Genomic DNA, 14741 nt, shown 5'->3' with positions numbered 1-14741 from the left:
CCCAGCCTCTGCTTCCTCGGCCCCTGGCTCGCCCCGCCACCCCCCCCAGCCTCTGCTCCCCTCGGCCTCCGGCTCGCCCTGCCCCCCCCAGCCTCTGCTCCCCTTGTCCCCCGCTTGCCCTGCCACCCCCCTCCCAGCCGCTGCTCTGCGCAGACACGGGCACCTCTCCTGGGTGCGCACGGGGAGGGCCCAGGTGCGAATCCTGGTTATAACACAGGCCCATCCACGGCCCCTGCGCCGTGGGTCGGGGGCTGGAGGCTGCACGGCACACGGCCTGCCGGGTTGGGGCACAGCCGGACGTGAAGGGGGCTCGGCGCCTCCTGCGCCCTCCCACAGGAGGGGGCACACGGGGAGCCCGAGGGGTGAGCGGGGACACTCCGACGCGAGGCAAGGCTGTCCTGCAGGACTCGGGCGAGACGCCTCTTGTTGTTAAACAGCAGAGCCAGCGCACGTCCACCCCCGCATTCCAGAAACACCTTTATTGCACAAAAACAGCCTTTATAAACAAACACACGGGGGCGGGGTCCCAGGGAGGAAAGCACAGTCAACTCCAAACACAAAGGTACCAGATAGCGCAGGAACATAAAAAATGGGGCACAGACCCCTCCCCAAGGTGGGGGGGCGAGGGTCAGAGAGAAAGGGGCGGGGGCAGGCAGGGGCTCCGTCCCAGCGCCCACTGCCCCCCTCCAGCCCCGGATGACCCCAGATTCCAGAAGGAAAGGGGGACGCGGGAGCAGGGTCCAGGACGGGGTGCGGGGAGGGACCCCTCACCTACATCTCGAGGGGGCGCAGATGGGCCCCCCACCCCGAGCACGGGGGCCCCCCCCCAGACGTGCAGCTGGGACCATGTGCAGTCCTCAAAACTCGGGGGACGTCCTCTGTGCTCAACTGCCCCCCGTTTTGCCAAGCCCTGGCCCTCCTTCCCCTGGCCCCAGGTTTCCAAGGCCCACCAGGGGGAGGGCTGAGGCAGCACACCTCCCCCAGGGAGAAACTGAGGCAAGCGCTCCCAGCACCCCCAGGGGGCAGGGACACAGCCCGAAGTCCGCCGGGGCTGCCCAAGTCCCCGCCTGGAACCGCGTCCTTTCTTGGTTTCGTTCTGACAAAACCCACCAAAATCACTCGAGGTCCCCCACACCCGGCACGGGTAAGCCCACGCGACCGCGCGCCAGCGTTTTCAGAAAGCCACGGGCAGGGCGCCCCCTCCCACCCCACCCAAAGCCTATTTACACGCGTGGAGCAAGCGCCGCCACCGGTCGCCGGGGGTCAGCAGCGCCGGGCAGGCAGGGCCCTGGGTGGGAGCCCCCCACCCCCCCCCCTGCGGAGGGACAGGCCGGGCCCGGGGCGGGGGCAGGGCTCGGGGAGCGGCCACCCAGGCCCGGCTCAGCCACTCTGGCCCGGACGCCTGCACGCTGCGCAGCTCTTTCTAGAACGCCCGGGAGGGGGCACAGGGGTCCCTCAGCCCTGTGGCCAGCCCCACCCCCCTGAAAAACAACCTCGGGGTCGCCAGCGGCCTGCGGCGCCCGGGAAGGCCAGCGCGGCCCGGGGGGACGGGGGTCGCCTCGGGGGGCCGCGGGCGGGGGCTCCCCCGGCGCCCCTCAGGGCGGGGGCAGCAGGGAGGCCAGGGGCAGCTCCTTCTCGCCCAGCAGCGTGTCCCGCTTGAGGCTGCCTTTGTTCACCACCTTGACGCGCAGCGCCAGCTTGCGCACGCTGGCCGGGCCCAGGCCGTCGAAGAAGAAGTCCTCGTTGAAGACGGGGTGGCGGCTGTGCTTGACGATGGTGCTGCGCTGCTTCTGCAGCTTTCCGGGCACCAGGCACAGCCCCACGCAGCAGTTGATGCTGCGCGCGTCCCACAGGCGGTCGTACAGGCCCTGGGCCGCCAGCAGCCGCACGCGCAGGCGCGCCTGGGCCGGCTCGTACTCGGCCAGCAGCCGCACGCTGCCCCGCGGGCCCACGCCCACCGCGTGCTCGGCCGCGGGGCCCGGCTCGGCGCGCGGCTCGGGGGCGGCGGGCCGGCGGGCCAGGCGGCGCCGCGCCCCGGGGCTGGCGTCGGGCGCGCCGTCGTCGGCCGGGAGCGCGCCTTGGCGGCCCACCGAGTGCCTGAGCTGGCTCACCTTGGCCTGGCCGTCCTGCGCGAAGCCCCTGAGCAGCGACACGGAGCGCGACAGCAGCGGGGAGCCGAACGGGGAGGACTCGGCCGAGGACCCCGTGTCGCTCTCCCCGCCGCTGAAGTGGCGGCCGGGGCTGGCCAGGGACGCGCCGTCGCCCCCGTTGGCCCCGGCGCCCCGGCGCCGCGCCGCGCCCGGCGAGCCCACCTGGGCCAGCGCCCCGTGCTCGCTGTGGAACAGCGACTCCTTGCGCCGCGTGTGCGGGCTCTCGGCCAGCGTGGCGAAGCCGTAGGAGGTCTGGGCCTTGGGCACCGAGGGCAGCGACATGGCGTCCTGCGCCCCGGGGTCGGCGTTGGTGGCCGCCTCGTCGGCCGGCCAGTCCTCGGCGCTCTCCACCTGGATGACGTGCCGGGTGGCCGCCCTCAGCAGGCTCCTGCTCTCGGCCGCCAGCTTGGCGGGCAGCCGGGGGCTGCGGGGCGCGCGGCGCGGCCCGGCCGGGGGCGCGTCCGGCTCGGCCGGGGCCTCGGCCTCGGCGGCGCCCGCCGGCAGCTTCGGGGGGATGAAGAAGTCGGGGATCTTGTCGGGCGTGAGCACGTTGCTGTGCAGGGGCCCCTTGGCCTTGTCAGCGGCCTCGGCCCCCGCGGCCCCCGCGCCGCGGTCCTCCCCGGCCCCCCGGAGCCGCTCCAGGAACCACAGGTTGGCTTTCTTCATGGGGGCGGCGGGCAGCAGGCCAGGAGCGGGGGGCCGCGTCTGGGAAGAGAGTCAGGGGGTCGGGGGCTCGCAGGGCGCTGGGGCGCAGGCTCTCTAGGGGGGGCGTCCGCTGGCCCGAAGGGGGGTCCCGGGCGCGCCCTTCCTCTCCCGGGGGAGATCGCGTTCAACTTCTGAGCCCAAGGCTGGGGTGGGGGCGGCGCCCGCCAGGGAGCACGGAGCCCCCCCCCCAACGGGGTTCCCAGAGCTCGCCCCCGAGGGGGGACACCCCAGGGTGGGGGGGGGCCAGCGTCCCTGCTCCGCCCCCCCCCCCCGCCCCCCGGCTCCCACCTGCGGCTTCTCCCGGGGCCCGGGGCCTTCGGGGTGGCGGGAGGGGGCGGCTCCGAGTCTGGGGGCCGCCGGCGCGGAGACCCCCGCCCCGGCCCCCACGGCCTCGGCTGGGGTGGGGGTGGGGTCGCGGCAGCCCCGCTCACCTGCCCGGGTCTGGGGGCGCCGAGGCTGGAGGCCGTCCCGCGGGCGCGCGGGGCTGTGGGCGCGGGGGTCCCGGGGCGGGCGCGGGGGCCGCGGCCGGAGCTTCAGGACGCGCAGCCGGACTCGGGCACCGGCGGCGGGAAACCGCCCAGCGGCCGCCGCCGCCGCCGTATTCCTCCGAGTACCGGCGCACCCGCCTCCGGCCCGCGGGCGGGGCCTGCCGTAGGAGCGGGCGGCCGCGGCGCGGGCTGCGGGAGGACGGCGGGCGCCGGCGCATCCGGAGGCGGGGACACCCCCCCAGACGCCGGACCCGCGCCCTCCTCCGTGCAGTCTTCCTGGTAACGGCGCTGAACGAAACGATCGCAGCGAATAATCGTCTGAGCTGGACCTACCGAGCTGGGCAGGCTCTCAACCTCCCCTCCTGTGATCTCGTGCCCCCATTTGTAGAGGAGGAAAGGGGGTTCCCTGGGCAGAAGGCGGTGGCGGCGCCCCCCTGGCCTCTTCCTGTGTGGAGGACGGCGGTGGGAGGAGCCAACCGAGCGCAGGGGAATGAAATAAGCGCAGGTGGGGGGTCTCCCACCACACAAATACACAGGGAGAAGGGGGGGCTGGGGAGCCCCGGGGAGAAGGCACCTGACTCAAACCCAGGCCTCTCCGAAGCTGCTGGGGCCCCGGGGTCCCCCCAGAATCCCCTCCAGCGCCCAGATTCCAGCTTCCTTCGTGGCCTGCCCGGCTCCTCTCCTTCCCAGCCTCAGTTTACCCCCCACGCCCCCCAGCTGCAGTCTGTCATCAGGGCCGGCCTGGAGCGTTAGGGCTGCCTGGGAGCCTTCTGTGTGCCGGGAACATCCCGCTCGCGTTCCCTCTCAGCTGAGCTGGACGGGGGCTGGGCTGGGCTGGGGGTGCAGGGAGGCCGTGGGGGCTGGCCAAGCCCCGGCCCTGTGAGCCTTGGGGGAAAAGGAAGACAAGATTGAGTTACTGGGGAGCGGAGGTGGCTCAAAAGAGCGTCCGCCTACCACATGGGAGGTCCAGGGTTCACACCCCGGGCCTCCCTGACCCGTGTGCAGCTGGCCCGTGCGCAGTGCTGATGCGCGCAAGGAGTGCCCTGCCACGCAGGGGTGTCCCCCGCGTAGGGGAGCCCCACGCAGAAGGAGAGCACCTGTAAGGAGAGCCGCCCCACGTGAAAACAGCACAGCCCGCCTAGGAGCGGCGCCACACACACGGAGAGCTGAGAAAGATGACGACGCAACAAAAAGAGACATTCCCAGCGCTGCCTGATACTGCAAGCAGACGCAGAAGAACACACAGCGAATGGACACAGCAGGTAATGGGGGGGAAGGCAAGAGAAATACATTAAATAAATCTTTAAAAAAAGAAAAGATCAGGTTACTGTGCCTAAGAGACTTAAAATGGGGTCGAAGGTCGTTCCACAGAGGAGTCTTCCCCGAACAGCCGGAGGGCACCCAGCTGCCAGGAAACACGGACCAGGGTCCCAGAAAAGATCCAACCCGGAGGACGAGAGCGCGGAAACACCCACCCGCCACAAGTAACGCGAGCCTTCCTCTTGCCTCGCCCGGACGTGCTGAGGGCCGTGGCTGCGGCCTGAGCCCAGGCCTCCAGAATCAGCCCTAAGACCGCGCAGCTCGACTTGCTCCCTCCAGGCCACGGCCGCCACTGGACCTCGAGCGCGGAGCAAGGAGGGGTCTGGGGTGACTGCCCAGCCCGTCTTGGCTTAGTTCACCCCATAAACACTGACAGTCCCCCACTGTGTGGTCCCACAGTCTGATGGGAGAGGCGGACAACCGTGCACGCATCACTTTGCCACCGCCTCCGGGAAGCCTGCCCTGACTGCCACCCAGACCTGCCGCGTGTCGCTGGCTGATGGCGCCCCGAGCCCCAACGTTGGCTGCCGTGAGGGGTCTCCTTGTGCGATGACTCGGCTGACGCCACGGCCCCAGGCTGCCAGGGAGATGGCCGGGTGGGCTTCGGCCCTGCCTGGCCTCAGGCAGGCCCTTCCATAGGCATCTGCCGGGCAGATGGACGCTGCGTCCGATAGGAGTGGCCACCCCTAGGGCAGTGCCCTTAACTGCAGCGGGCGCCCAAGGCAGGGGAGGCCATGGGCCACTGAGTCACTTCCCCCACGGCCCAGGTGGGGAGACCAAGGCCGGGAGAGGGGGCGGGGCCGGGTCTCCTGGCCCGGGAGGAGGCCGTGAGGTTTTCCAGCGCAGATGTCTGGGCAGTTAAGACACACAACTGGAGCCAGGTAGCAGGTTCGAATCCGGGTGCCTCCACTTCCTGGCTGTGTGGCCCTGGGCCAGTGTCCCAACATCTCTGAGCCGCCTCTTCGGTGGCTGCCCTGCGTCACGGGGTCTCTGAAGGTTCAGCAGCTTCACCTTTGCAGAGTGCTTGGACAAGGTGTGGGATACCTGTGGGTAAGAGCTGCCCCCAGTGATGTGGACGGCACAGGAGGGGAGAGGGGCTGGGGTGGGGGGCAGGGGCGGGGGGTGGGTGGCAGGGCCCGACCAGGCACCGAGGGAGCCCCAGAGCCCCTCCTCTCTCACCCCAGCCTAGCTCAGCCGGGAGCCCCACCACCACCACATCATCTTTGGGGGCTGGGGAAACTGAGGCCCAGAGGAGAAAAGGTGCAGAGGGCCTAGGTCCCAAACCCCCATCCATGGCCCTCCCCCCACCAGGGACCCCACCCTGAGCGGGGTGGGGGGGCCAGCCGCCCTTCCGGCTGGTTAGCGCTGCGCCGTCGGTGGGCAAACACAAGCTGCTGCAGGTCAACAAAGCCTTCTGCTTCCCTCCGCAGCAGCGCCGTGGCTGACAGGCGTGGCAGCCCTCAGGCGCCCCCCGCCCCCGCCGTGGACGCCTTCCTGGAACAGAGGTGGGGGGCTGCGGCCCACGCTGGGGAGGGGCCCAGGCGCCAGCGGCCGGCCCCTCCCAGCCCTGTGTCGTGCCGTGCCCAGTGCCTGGCCACGGGGGCTGCCGGAGCCACGGGGGCGCTTCCCACACGCCGGCCTCCTTCAGGAAACTGAGGCCCGCAGGGGCGGAGCCCCCTGTGCTCTCCCCAGGCTGCCCACAGGGCCTCCAGCCGCCCACTCCCGCCGCCCGGAAGGAAGGACCGCGCTGGCTTAAAGAGGACGCGCAGCGCCGAGCGCGGGGCGCCGTCCACCAGGACAGCCTCCGGCCCCCCAGCGCTCCCCACAACACCTGAGCGGGCGCGGGCGGTGCCAGCCCCCAGGAGGGACCCAGGCCCGGCTGCAAGGTCACAGGGGAGCCCACTGGGGGAGGGGGAGTATCGAGACCACTCATTCCAGACGAGGACGCCGCAGCCGGCGAGGGCCAGCCCACTGGCAGCGGGAGGGGGGGCCGCTCACCTCTCGGGGCGCGGCAGCTGCGTCGTCCACTCCCGCCCACGCCTCCCCGCGTCCTCCGCGCTCCTGTGCAGCGGCCCAAGCGCTGGGGAGGAAGCCCCTCGCCCACGCAGCCCCCAGGGAGGAAGCGGAGGTGAAACGGGGGTCCTGCGTACCCCACCCCCCGCCGGCCTCGAGGGCCAGGCTGGACCCAGGCGTTTGTTGAGTAAGTGAAGGTAGAACGGGGACCCCCAGCTCCCAGCCCTGCCGGGACACCCCAGACCCCGGCTTCCCGGCTCTGCCCCTCCCAGCCTCCCCTCTTGGGCTCAGCTGTGAAGAAGGAGAGCCCAAGGACCCTTCATAAGCCCTTAGCTCACGCCCCAGTGGGGTCCGCAGAAGGCAGGGGCGGGGCTGGGACTGGAGGGCCAGCCCCCACTGCACGCGAGAAGCACGCGCGGGCCTCGCTGCCCGGGCAGGCCACCATCCTGGGAAGCTCCTCGCTTGTCCGCACGCTCCAGTCCCGAGCCTAGGGGCCCAGCTCCAGGTTCTGTGCCCTGGCTGCTGCCCCTCTGGTCACACCCTGGCACACGGGCTGCCTTCCGTCCACTGAAGGCGCTGCGTGCACTGCCCCACCGCCCAGAGCGCCACCCCATTTATCCCCGTGAGGCTCCCCGATCTCCCGAGGCTTCTCCCAGCCATCTGGGTGTATATTGTGGTGTGACCTCAGATCGAGGTCACTTGACCTTGAGCTCCACGAGGGTGGGGATGTCACGGTCACTGTTGTACGTCCAGTGCCTGCCAAAGATCCTGGCGGATCAGAGCACTGGTACTGGCTTGTTCAGGACGTTAGGATGGGGTGATGGACAGACAGATGGTTGTTAGCAAGTATGTGTTGGGTGGATGAATGGGCCAATAAATGGGGCAGGTGAGTGGAAGGAAGGACAGGTGGAAGGACTGGCCAACGAGTGATGATGGATGGACAGATGGGTGATGGGTGGGTGGATGGATGGTAGATGGATGATGGATGGGTGGGTGGGTGGATGGTGGATCGGTGAACAGTGGGTGGATGGTGGGTGGTGGGTGGACAGTGGATGGATGGATGGTGGATGCGGGGTGGATGGATGGATATTGGATGGTATGTGGATGGATGGGTGGATGGTGGATAGTGGATGGATGGTGGGTAGATGGTGGATGGATGGTGGTGGTTGGATGGATGGATGGTGGGTAGATGGTGGGTGGATGGATAATGGATGCTAGATGGTGAGTGGATGGATATCGGATGGTGTGTGGATGGATGGATGGATGGTGGATGGATGGTGGATGGTGGGTGGATGGATGGTGGGTAGATGGTGGGGGGGGTGGATGAGCCAGTGACGACAGGTGTGCTTGATGGGTCTGAGTGGGTGATGGGTGGGGGTGGCTCTCGGCCTCCAGGCCTCCTCTCACTGTGCCCTGGGTGGCGTCACCCTTAGCAGAGCCGCTCTGACTCCCACACCCTCACCAGGGAGCTGTCTCCGGCACATGGGCTGGGACCACCTGCTGCAGAGAATGCGCAGCCCCCGTGGAAATCCACACAGGCATGACCTCGACAGATGTTCCAAACCGGGGGATGTGGGGGGCCAGGGCCCCCTGGGAGAAGTGTCACCAAGGAGTTAGAGGAGGGTCCTGGGGAGAACTGGGGGTCCCTTCAGAAATACTGTGAGGGAGGGGCTGAAGTCGGGGTGCCTGAGAAAGAAGCTGCGTGTTGGCGAGAAGAAGGGGGCACCGAGGGAGGCGGGGTGCCTGGGAGAGAACTGGCAATGTCCTCAGGAAAGGGGGCTCCGGCCTGAGGTCAGAAGCACCGTGGGGGGGAAACGAGGAGCTGGGCCCCTGATACGAGGTGTCCTTGAAAGAGAGAGGAGATAAACTGGGGCGCCTCCAAAGAGAAACTGGGGATACACTTGCTAGAGAAGTTGGGGTGCGTGCTTCCTCGGGGTAGAAATAGAGGTCTCTGAGACGGGGGGCACCTCACACTCCCCAGCAGGCACATCCGCAGCCCTCCCCCTCTCAGCTCCAGCCCCAGGGGCCAAGCCCGGCTCCCGCTCTGCCCGCCCTGAGCCGCCTCCACCTCCCACCTGGGAGGCTCACCCCCTCCTGCCCCACGAGGGCCCCCAAATGTGCAGGTGGGCCGATGCTTCTCGGGTCACCCCCAGGTTTAATTGCAAACATCTTAAATGACCAGTCCAGCTCCATGGCGGGGGGGGCGCAGCCACATGCCCCCTCCTCTGAGCTCCCCACGTGGGGCGGGCTGGCTGCCCCCATCATCCTGGGTGACCCCCAAGGCTGCCCCCACTTCAGCAGCAGTCCCCGGCCTGAGAACCCCAAGCACCTTAATTTTCCCCCCAAGGACAACTGTGCACCCAGTTTTCCAGGGGAGTAACCGAGGCCAGCAGGAAAGGGCTCCACCTCCCGCTCAGGGGTGGGGGGGACCCCGGCTTCGGGCCCCGAGAGGAAGGTGCCGCAGCCTCCTGGCCTCTCAGGGCCTCCCAGAAAGAGGCTGCTTTGCGGCACAAACTGTTTTCAAGGCGAGAAAAGGTTCTGTCTTTGGTATGTGCACCCCCGCTCAGCCCGCGCTCGCGGCGGGGAGGGGGCTCCTGCCGGAGAAAGGGCCTGCGGGGTCCCGGTCTCCTGGGCCAACGGACCCCGGCCACGAGACCCAGCTGGAGAAGGTTCCAGAGGCTCATGCGGAAGGAAGGAGGGATGGCAACGGTTCTGGCGCGGCCAGGGTCCGAGAGAGAGGGGCTGAGAGCTCGTAAGGCCACGGTGGGGTGTCGGGGACAGCGCTGGGGCGAGACCATCACCTGCGGGGGAAAGCAAAGCAGAGGTCAAGGGTCATGAGCGGCCACCAGAAGGCCTGGCGCAGTCCCGCTCCGGGCGTGCGCCACGGCGCCAGATGAGTCACACACACCCCCACCTCTTAGGAGCTCCGAGAGCCCCAGACCCCACGCGGCCCGCGGCAGAGACTGCACGCACGGCGTTGCCCCCGCGAGGGGCCGCTAGGGCCAACGGCCTGCGTGGGTCCGGGCTCCTGCCCCCCGGGGCCCGGCACGATGCCGTGACCTCCCCACACCATGGCTTCTTCGGCAAAGCGGCCACCAGCCGGGGCAGCCGCCTCTGGTCCCGTCGTGGAGGCAGCGCCGGGAGGGAGGGGCTGCGCGGGGCCTGGGTCCTCTCGCGGGCCGCCGCACCGTCTCGGGCCACAGAGTCCTCCGGGGACGGGGCAGACGCAGGGACGCGGGCACGTCGCGGCGAGGGGGACGATCTGGGAAATGGCACGGGTTGCCCCCATGCCCCGCCGTTCCCAGAGCCCGGCCCCCTCGGCCTGTGGCCCGAGGCCAAGCTGGGGGCAGGGAGGGGCCGGCCGCCGAGCAGGGAGGACGAGGCGAGGCGGGAAGGAAGGCGGCAGGACGGAGACGGTTGTCATGGGGACCAGGCTGGCGCCACCTGCCTGGACGCGCTCTCGGCTCAGGCGCTGGGGAAATTCCACGGCCCCTCCCCCGCCGGAGCTCCAGCAACCCCCCCCCCTACATCTGCCCGCGCAGCCCCCTTCTCTCCCCGGAGGGACCCTGACGCCTGCCTGGCCCCCCATGGCTCCCAGCACCAAGCAGAAGGCTCCTCGGCCGGCAGCCGGCCCCTGGCCCCGGGGCCACCCTCCACCCCGTCCGCTCCCCGGCGCGACCCCGAGAGCGGCGAGCAGCCCCTCAGGGGTTCAACAAGGGCCGCCCACGGCCCGGCCAGCCCACCCCAGGAGATGACAACGCCTCGAGGCAGCGGGAGCAGAAGCATCCAGCTGTCCCCCCGCTGACCACCGGACAGACGGACGTGGGGTGTGTCTGGATGGAACAGCCACGTGCGTCCCGACACGCTGCTCAGGGAGGAAGCCCGGCCCGGGGTCCCGTTTCAAACGTCCGGAGCAGCAAAGCCACGGGGCGGGAGGGGACGCCCAGCTGCCTGCCGGGCAGGGCCCCCTGCGGGGCGACGAGAATGTTCCAGAACCAGGGGCGAAGGCGCGCGGCCTGAGCTGCACCCTGAGCTGCGCCCTGACTGCGCGGTGAGCGGGCGGGCGGGCGGCACGCACCTGTCAGGGCTCCCGCAGGACGACGCCGCGCAGGTGCAGCTCGCTCTCGGCGGCCACGATGGGCTGCCCGCTGCGCAGGTGGTGCTCGATGAGGTGGCCGATGCTCTCAAACAGCACGTCCTTCGTCCGCACCTGGGGACGCGCGGCCCGCGTCAGGCGCCGGCCTCGGCCCCCTCCCCCGGACCCGCCGCCCGCGGCCCCCGGGCAAGGCTGGGGTCGCGCCGCCGCACACCCGGGCGCGGGACCCCCAGACCTGGCATTCCAAGCCGGGGGCACAGGCTCGGAAGCGCCACAGGTCCAGGGCGCAGCCCCGGCAGGGCGCCCGTGCCTCCCCGAGGGGACGTCCTCGGCCGCCTCCCAGGAACCGGGAGTGGGGCCTCCTCGGGAAAAAGGGGCTTAGACGGCGGCACCGGATAAGGCAGCCCTGACGCACGGACCCTAAGTCTAGCGACGGGCGCCCTCACAAGAAGGAGTGGCGCCAGAGGTGGCTGCAGGGACACGGCCGCTAGCCCCGGGCGACCAGGGCGGCCGGCACTCAGGGGAGCCCCCCCTGCTCCCCTCGGCACTGCGAGAGCATAAGTCTTGTTTTAGGCTAACACGCTCCTGGAACCTGGAGACACAGACGGGAAAACTAGAGCCAGGGCTTGGAAGCCACCTGCCTCGTAGAGTGAGAAAGCGTGAGTGTCACCGCCAGCCGCGGCAGGGCGGGGTGCCCCCGGGGCCCGCAGCTTCCAGGCCTTTCCTGGAAGGGGCTGGGCACCCAGGGAAGTCACCCTCGTAATGGCCGAAATGCACGTTCCCAGGCCCCGGGGCAAGTAGCGTATTTCCATGGGGCTGGCGGCGGGGCCTGGGGCTCTGCATTTAGCAAAGTGCCCGAGGGAATTCGGAAGCCTTCCCCGGTTTAGGAGCGCCACTCTAATCCCGGGAATCCACGAGAGGAGGGACGGGGGACCCACGGCAGGCCTGCAGTTCAGCACGAGGGAGGAGGCCAGGCAGCCAGGGCCCACCTGGCCCCAGGTGCACCACCTGACCAAGCTGCACACTTCCTCGTCCCAGGTGTGCTCCACGGAAGAGACAAGAAACACCGCAGCCTCCTAGGGGCATCTGCAAGGACGAGGCAGGTGGCGCTCATACGAGCACTTTGGAGGCGACGCTCTTGACACCACACGCCTCCTCACCTGCAGACACCTGCACCCCAAAGGCCCCTGGGCTCCGGAAAAGGCTCCAGAAGCCCCAGATCGCCGTGCCAGCCGGAACATTCTCCACAAACCCACAGCATCCTGTATGCCGCAAAACGTTTTGTAAACCCCGAAACGCTGCAGAAGCTGGAGAAGCCCAAGTGTCGTGGGCTTGCAGGCAGCAGCAGCTGCGAGGTACACCATTATCTCATGTACCGTGAGAAAAGAGGGGGGGGATACTTCTAATTAAAGGATGCAACTCAAAGATGCAATTGGTGGTTTCAAAAAATGCAGATTTCAAAGACATTAAATTGAGGGGGGAAATTCTATATCTTTAGAATGGAGCAGTTCAGTAACTTCTACATCCTAAAACCCCTTGTAAACTGAAATATGCTTAGTAAATCCTAAAATACAATCAAAACCGAAAATACCATATTTGTCATAGGAGGATATCATTAATTGTGAGATGCATTAGTGATGGTAAAATGTGAAAAAATAACACCTCTTAGAATTGATGAAATACGGTGTTTTGTAAATCCTGAGCTGACTGGAAACTGGAAGTGGTTTTGTAAACCCCCAAATGCTTTACAGACTGGAAGATACTTGGTAAAGACCAAAATTCATTTTAAACTGGAAAATACTTGGTAATTCTAAAATGTCTGGCGGAAGGGGTTAGAATCCGTAAACACAAAGGGCTGTGAGCCGGAAAATACTTCATGAAACCGAAGGACACTAGGAAGGGCAGGCGTCCCGCCGTCCTGTCCCCACCCCCGGGTTCCCCCCTTACCACGCCCTCGGGATCCACGAGCAGCAGGTGCTTGGGCTGCCCGGCGTGCATGCCAGTCAGCACGTACTGCCCGGGGTTGGTGGTGCTGTCCCGCACGAGGAAGTCACCGTCGGCCCGCAGCAGGCGCTCAGCGGCCCGGCGACTCATCCGGCCGTGGTACCAGGGCTCCTGCCGCAGCTGTTCCTCCGTGGGGGCGACGGGGGCCCGGCGGGTGGGGGGGCTCGGCCAGCGGTCCTCCAGGGGAAGCAGGGCGCACTCTGCGGCCGCTGCCACGGAGCACTCGTGCAGTTTCAGGGCATCCTCGAAGGGTCCTGCGGGCCGAGGGCGGGAGTGCTGGGATGCGGGCGCAGGGGCAGCTGCGCCCGCTGGACAAGAGCCCTGTGCGCGGGAGGGGCCCTGGGCTGGGAGAAACGGGCTCACTGCTCAGCCACCGTTGACTGAGCGCCTGCTGTGTTCACCCGCTGAGCTCAGCCACAGTGCCTGCCGTAAGCATGCCACGTGCCTGCACCCAGTCCCCTCGCTTCTCTGACTTGGTTCAATTATTCAATATATTCTATTGGGTTTCTAAGCAGATGATCGTGTCACCTGCAGATAATGACGGCATTCCTTCTCCCATGTTTGCACGTATTTCTTTTTCTTGTCTTATTGCACTGGCTTCCTTCCCACTCAGTGCACCTCTTGTTTCATTTTCTTGTCTTAGTGCATTGGCCAGCAACTGCACTCCTGTGTTGGCAGCAGCCTCGCCTTTCTTGTTCCTAACTCTAGTATTTTGCCATTGATCTATGTTCACCAGAGGTCCCCGAGGTGATGTTGGACAAGCCACGTTCCCTCTGAGCCTCAGGCCCCTTGTTTGTAAAGTGGGGGCGTGACCCTCGGCCCAGCCCTCGCTCGTGCTGGCAGCACTCAGCCCCCTTCCTCCGCGAGCTGCATCCAGCTGACGCGTGACCCGGTCTGGCCAATCAGCACATCCATCTCGTGTTCCTGGCCAAGGCCTGGTGCAGGGGTGAACGCAGGACGCAGCTGGATGAGCAGAGGGAGCCCCCGACTGCTGGTGGCCCAACGGGAAAAAGCCGTTCTCCCTCCTGGAGGGAGGAAGCCCGCCCCAGGGCGCTCGCCCCGAACCCCTCCGTCCCTATCCGGGGCGCTCTCTCCCCCTTAGAGGGCTGGGGTGAGGGGCCCGCGGGAGCCAGCCCAATGCCCGGCGCACAGGGAACGCTCTGTCACCACTAGCTCGCCATCGCCACCTAACGCCGTGTCACTCTCAGACCGTGCGTGCACACGCCACGCTGATGTCAGCGCACATCATTATTGCGCCAAAAAGAAGAAATGCCGTTGGCGGCTTGGGGAGGGAGGGAGCTTTGCAAATTCGTGGAGGAAATTTGCCGCTGGCTCGGGAGGCCACGGGGACCTCCCACTACGAGGGGTCCTGAGAGGGCGAGACCACCCTGCCGGGGCCAGCACGGGGCCAGCGCCCGTCAGTGCGCACGGGGAGGATGCCGTGGGAAACAAAGCGAGCACGAGGGCACTGCAGGTGAGAAAGGACAGGGTCCTCCATCGGGCTGGGGCACCCCTGGGGAGGGAGGGATGGGGGCCATCGCCAGGTGAATCGCTCTGTCCAGCTGTGGACTGAGCCTCCTTCAGGAAGCAGGCTGTGCCTACCCCATCAGACCAGGAGTCCTTCAGGGACCAGGCCGAGCCTCCCCCTTCAGACTGGGGAGGCCCGGATGTTGGCCTCCCCCATCAGACTGGTCCGTCTTTCAAGGCAGGCGTCAAGGGTCCCAGGCAGAACAGACCAGGCCTCCCTTCTCAGACTGTGCAATCACATGGGGACTGGATTTGCCTCCCACGTTGCCTGGAGAGCCCCAGAGAGAAGACGGAGCCTCCCCCATCATACTAGCCACTCCTTGCAGGTGAGGACTAGGCTTCTTCCATCTGACTTGGACCTGGGCTACCCCCAAGAGCTGGAGAGTCCCACGGGAGAGCTGCCAGGCCTCCCCTATCAGACTAGGCCTGCGCCTGTAG

General features: G+C 67.6%; 2 protein-coding genes across 2 annotated transcripts in view; both read right to left on the bottom strand.

Moving 5' to 3' along the window:
* Window positions 1-464: 464 nt before the first annotated feature.
* Window positions 465-2816, bottom strand: C2CD4C (C2 calcium dependent domain containing 4C). The gene has a single exon (XM_004483739.3). The coding sequence runs from the start codon at window positions 2814-2816 to the stop codon at window positions 1596-1598; it is 1221 nt and encodes a 406-aa protein (XP_004483796.1). The 3' UTR covers window positions 465-1595.
* A 1722-nt stretch (window positions 2817-4538) lies between these two features.
* The window catches only part of SHC2 (SHC adaptor protein 2), a 32247-nt gene continuing 22044 nt past the window's right edge, over window positions 4539-14741 (bottom strand). Inside the window, 3 exon segments of the mRNA XM_058281114.1 lie at window positions 4539-9477; window positions 10755-10886; window positions 12720-13030. Of these exon segments, the coding sequence (XP_058137097.1) occupies window positions 10758-10886; window positions 12720-13030 (440 nt within the window). The 3' untranslated portion in view covers window positions 4539-9477; window positions 10755-10757.

The sequence above is a fragment of the Dasypus novemcinctus genome, chromosome 19 (genome assembly GCF_030445035.2).
Source record: "Dasypus novemcinctus isolate mDasNov1 chromosome 19, mDasNov1.1.hap2, whole genome shotgun sequence".
In the NCBI taxonomy this organism is placed as follows: Eukaryota; Metazoa; Chordata; class Mammalia; order Cingulata; family Dasypodidae; genus Dasypus; species Dasypus novemcinctus.
This window is presented reverse-complemented; position numbering and strand designations above follow the sequence as displayed.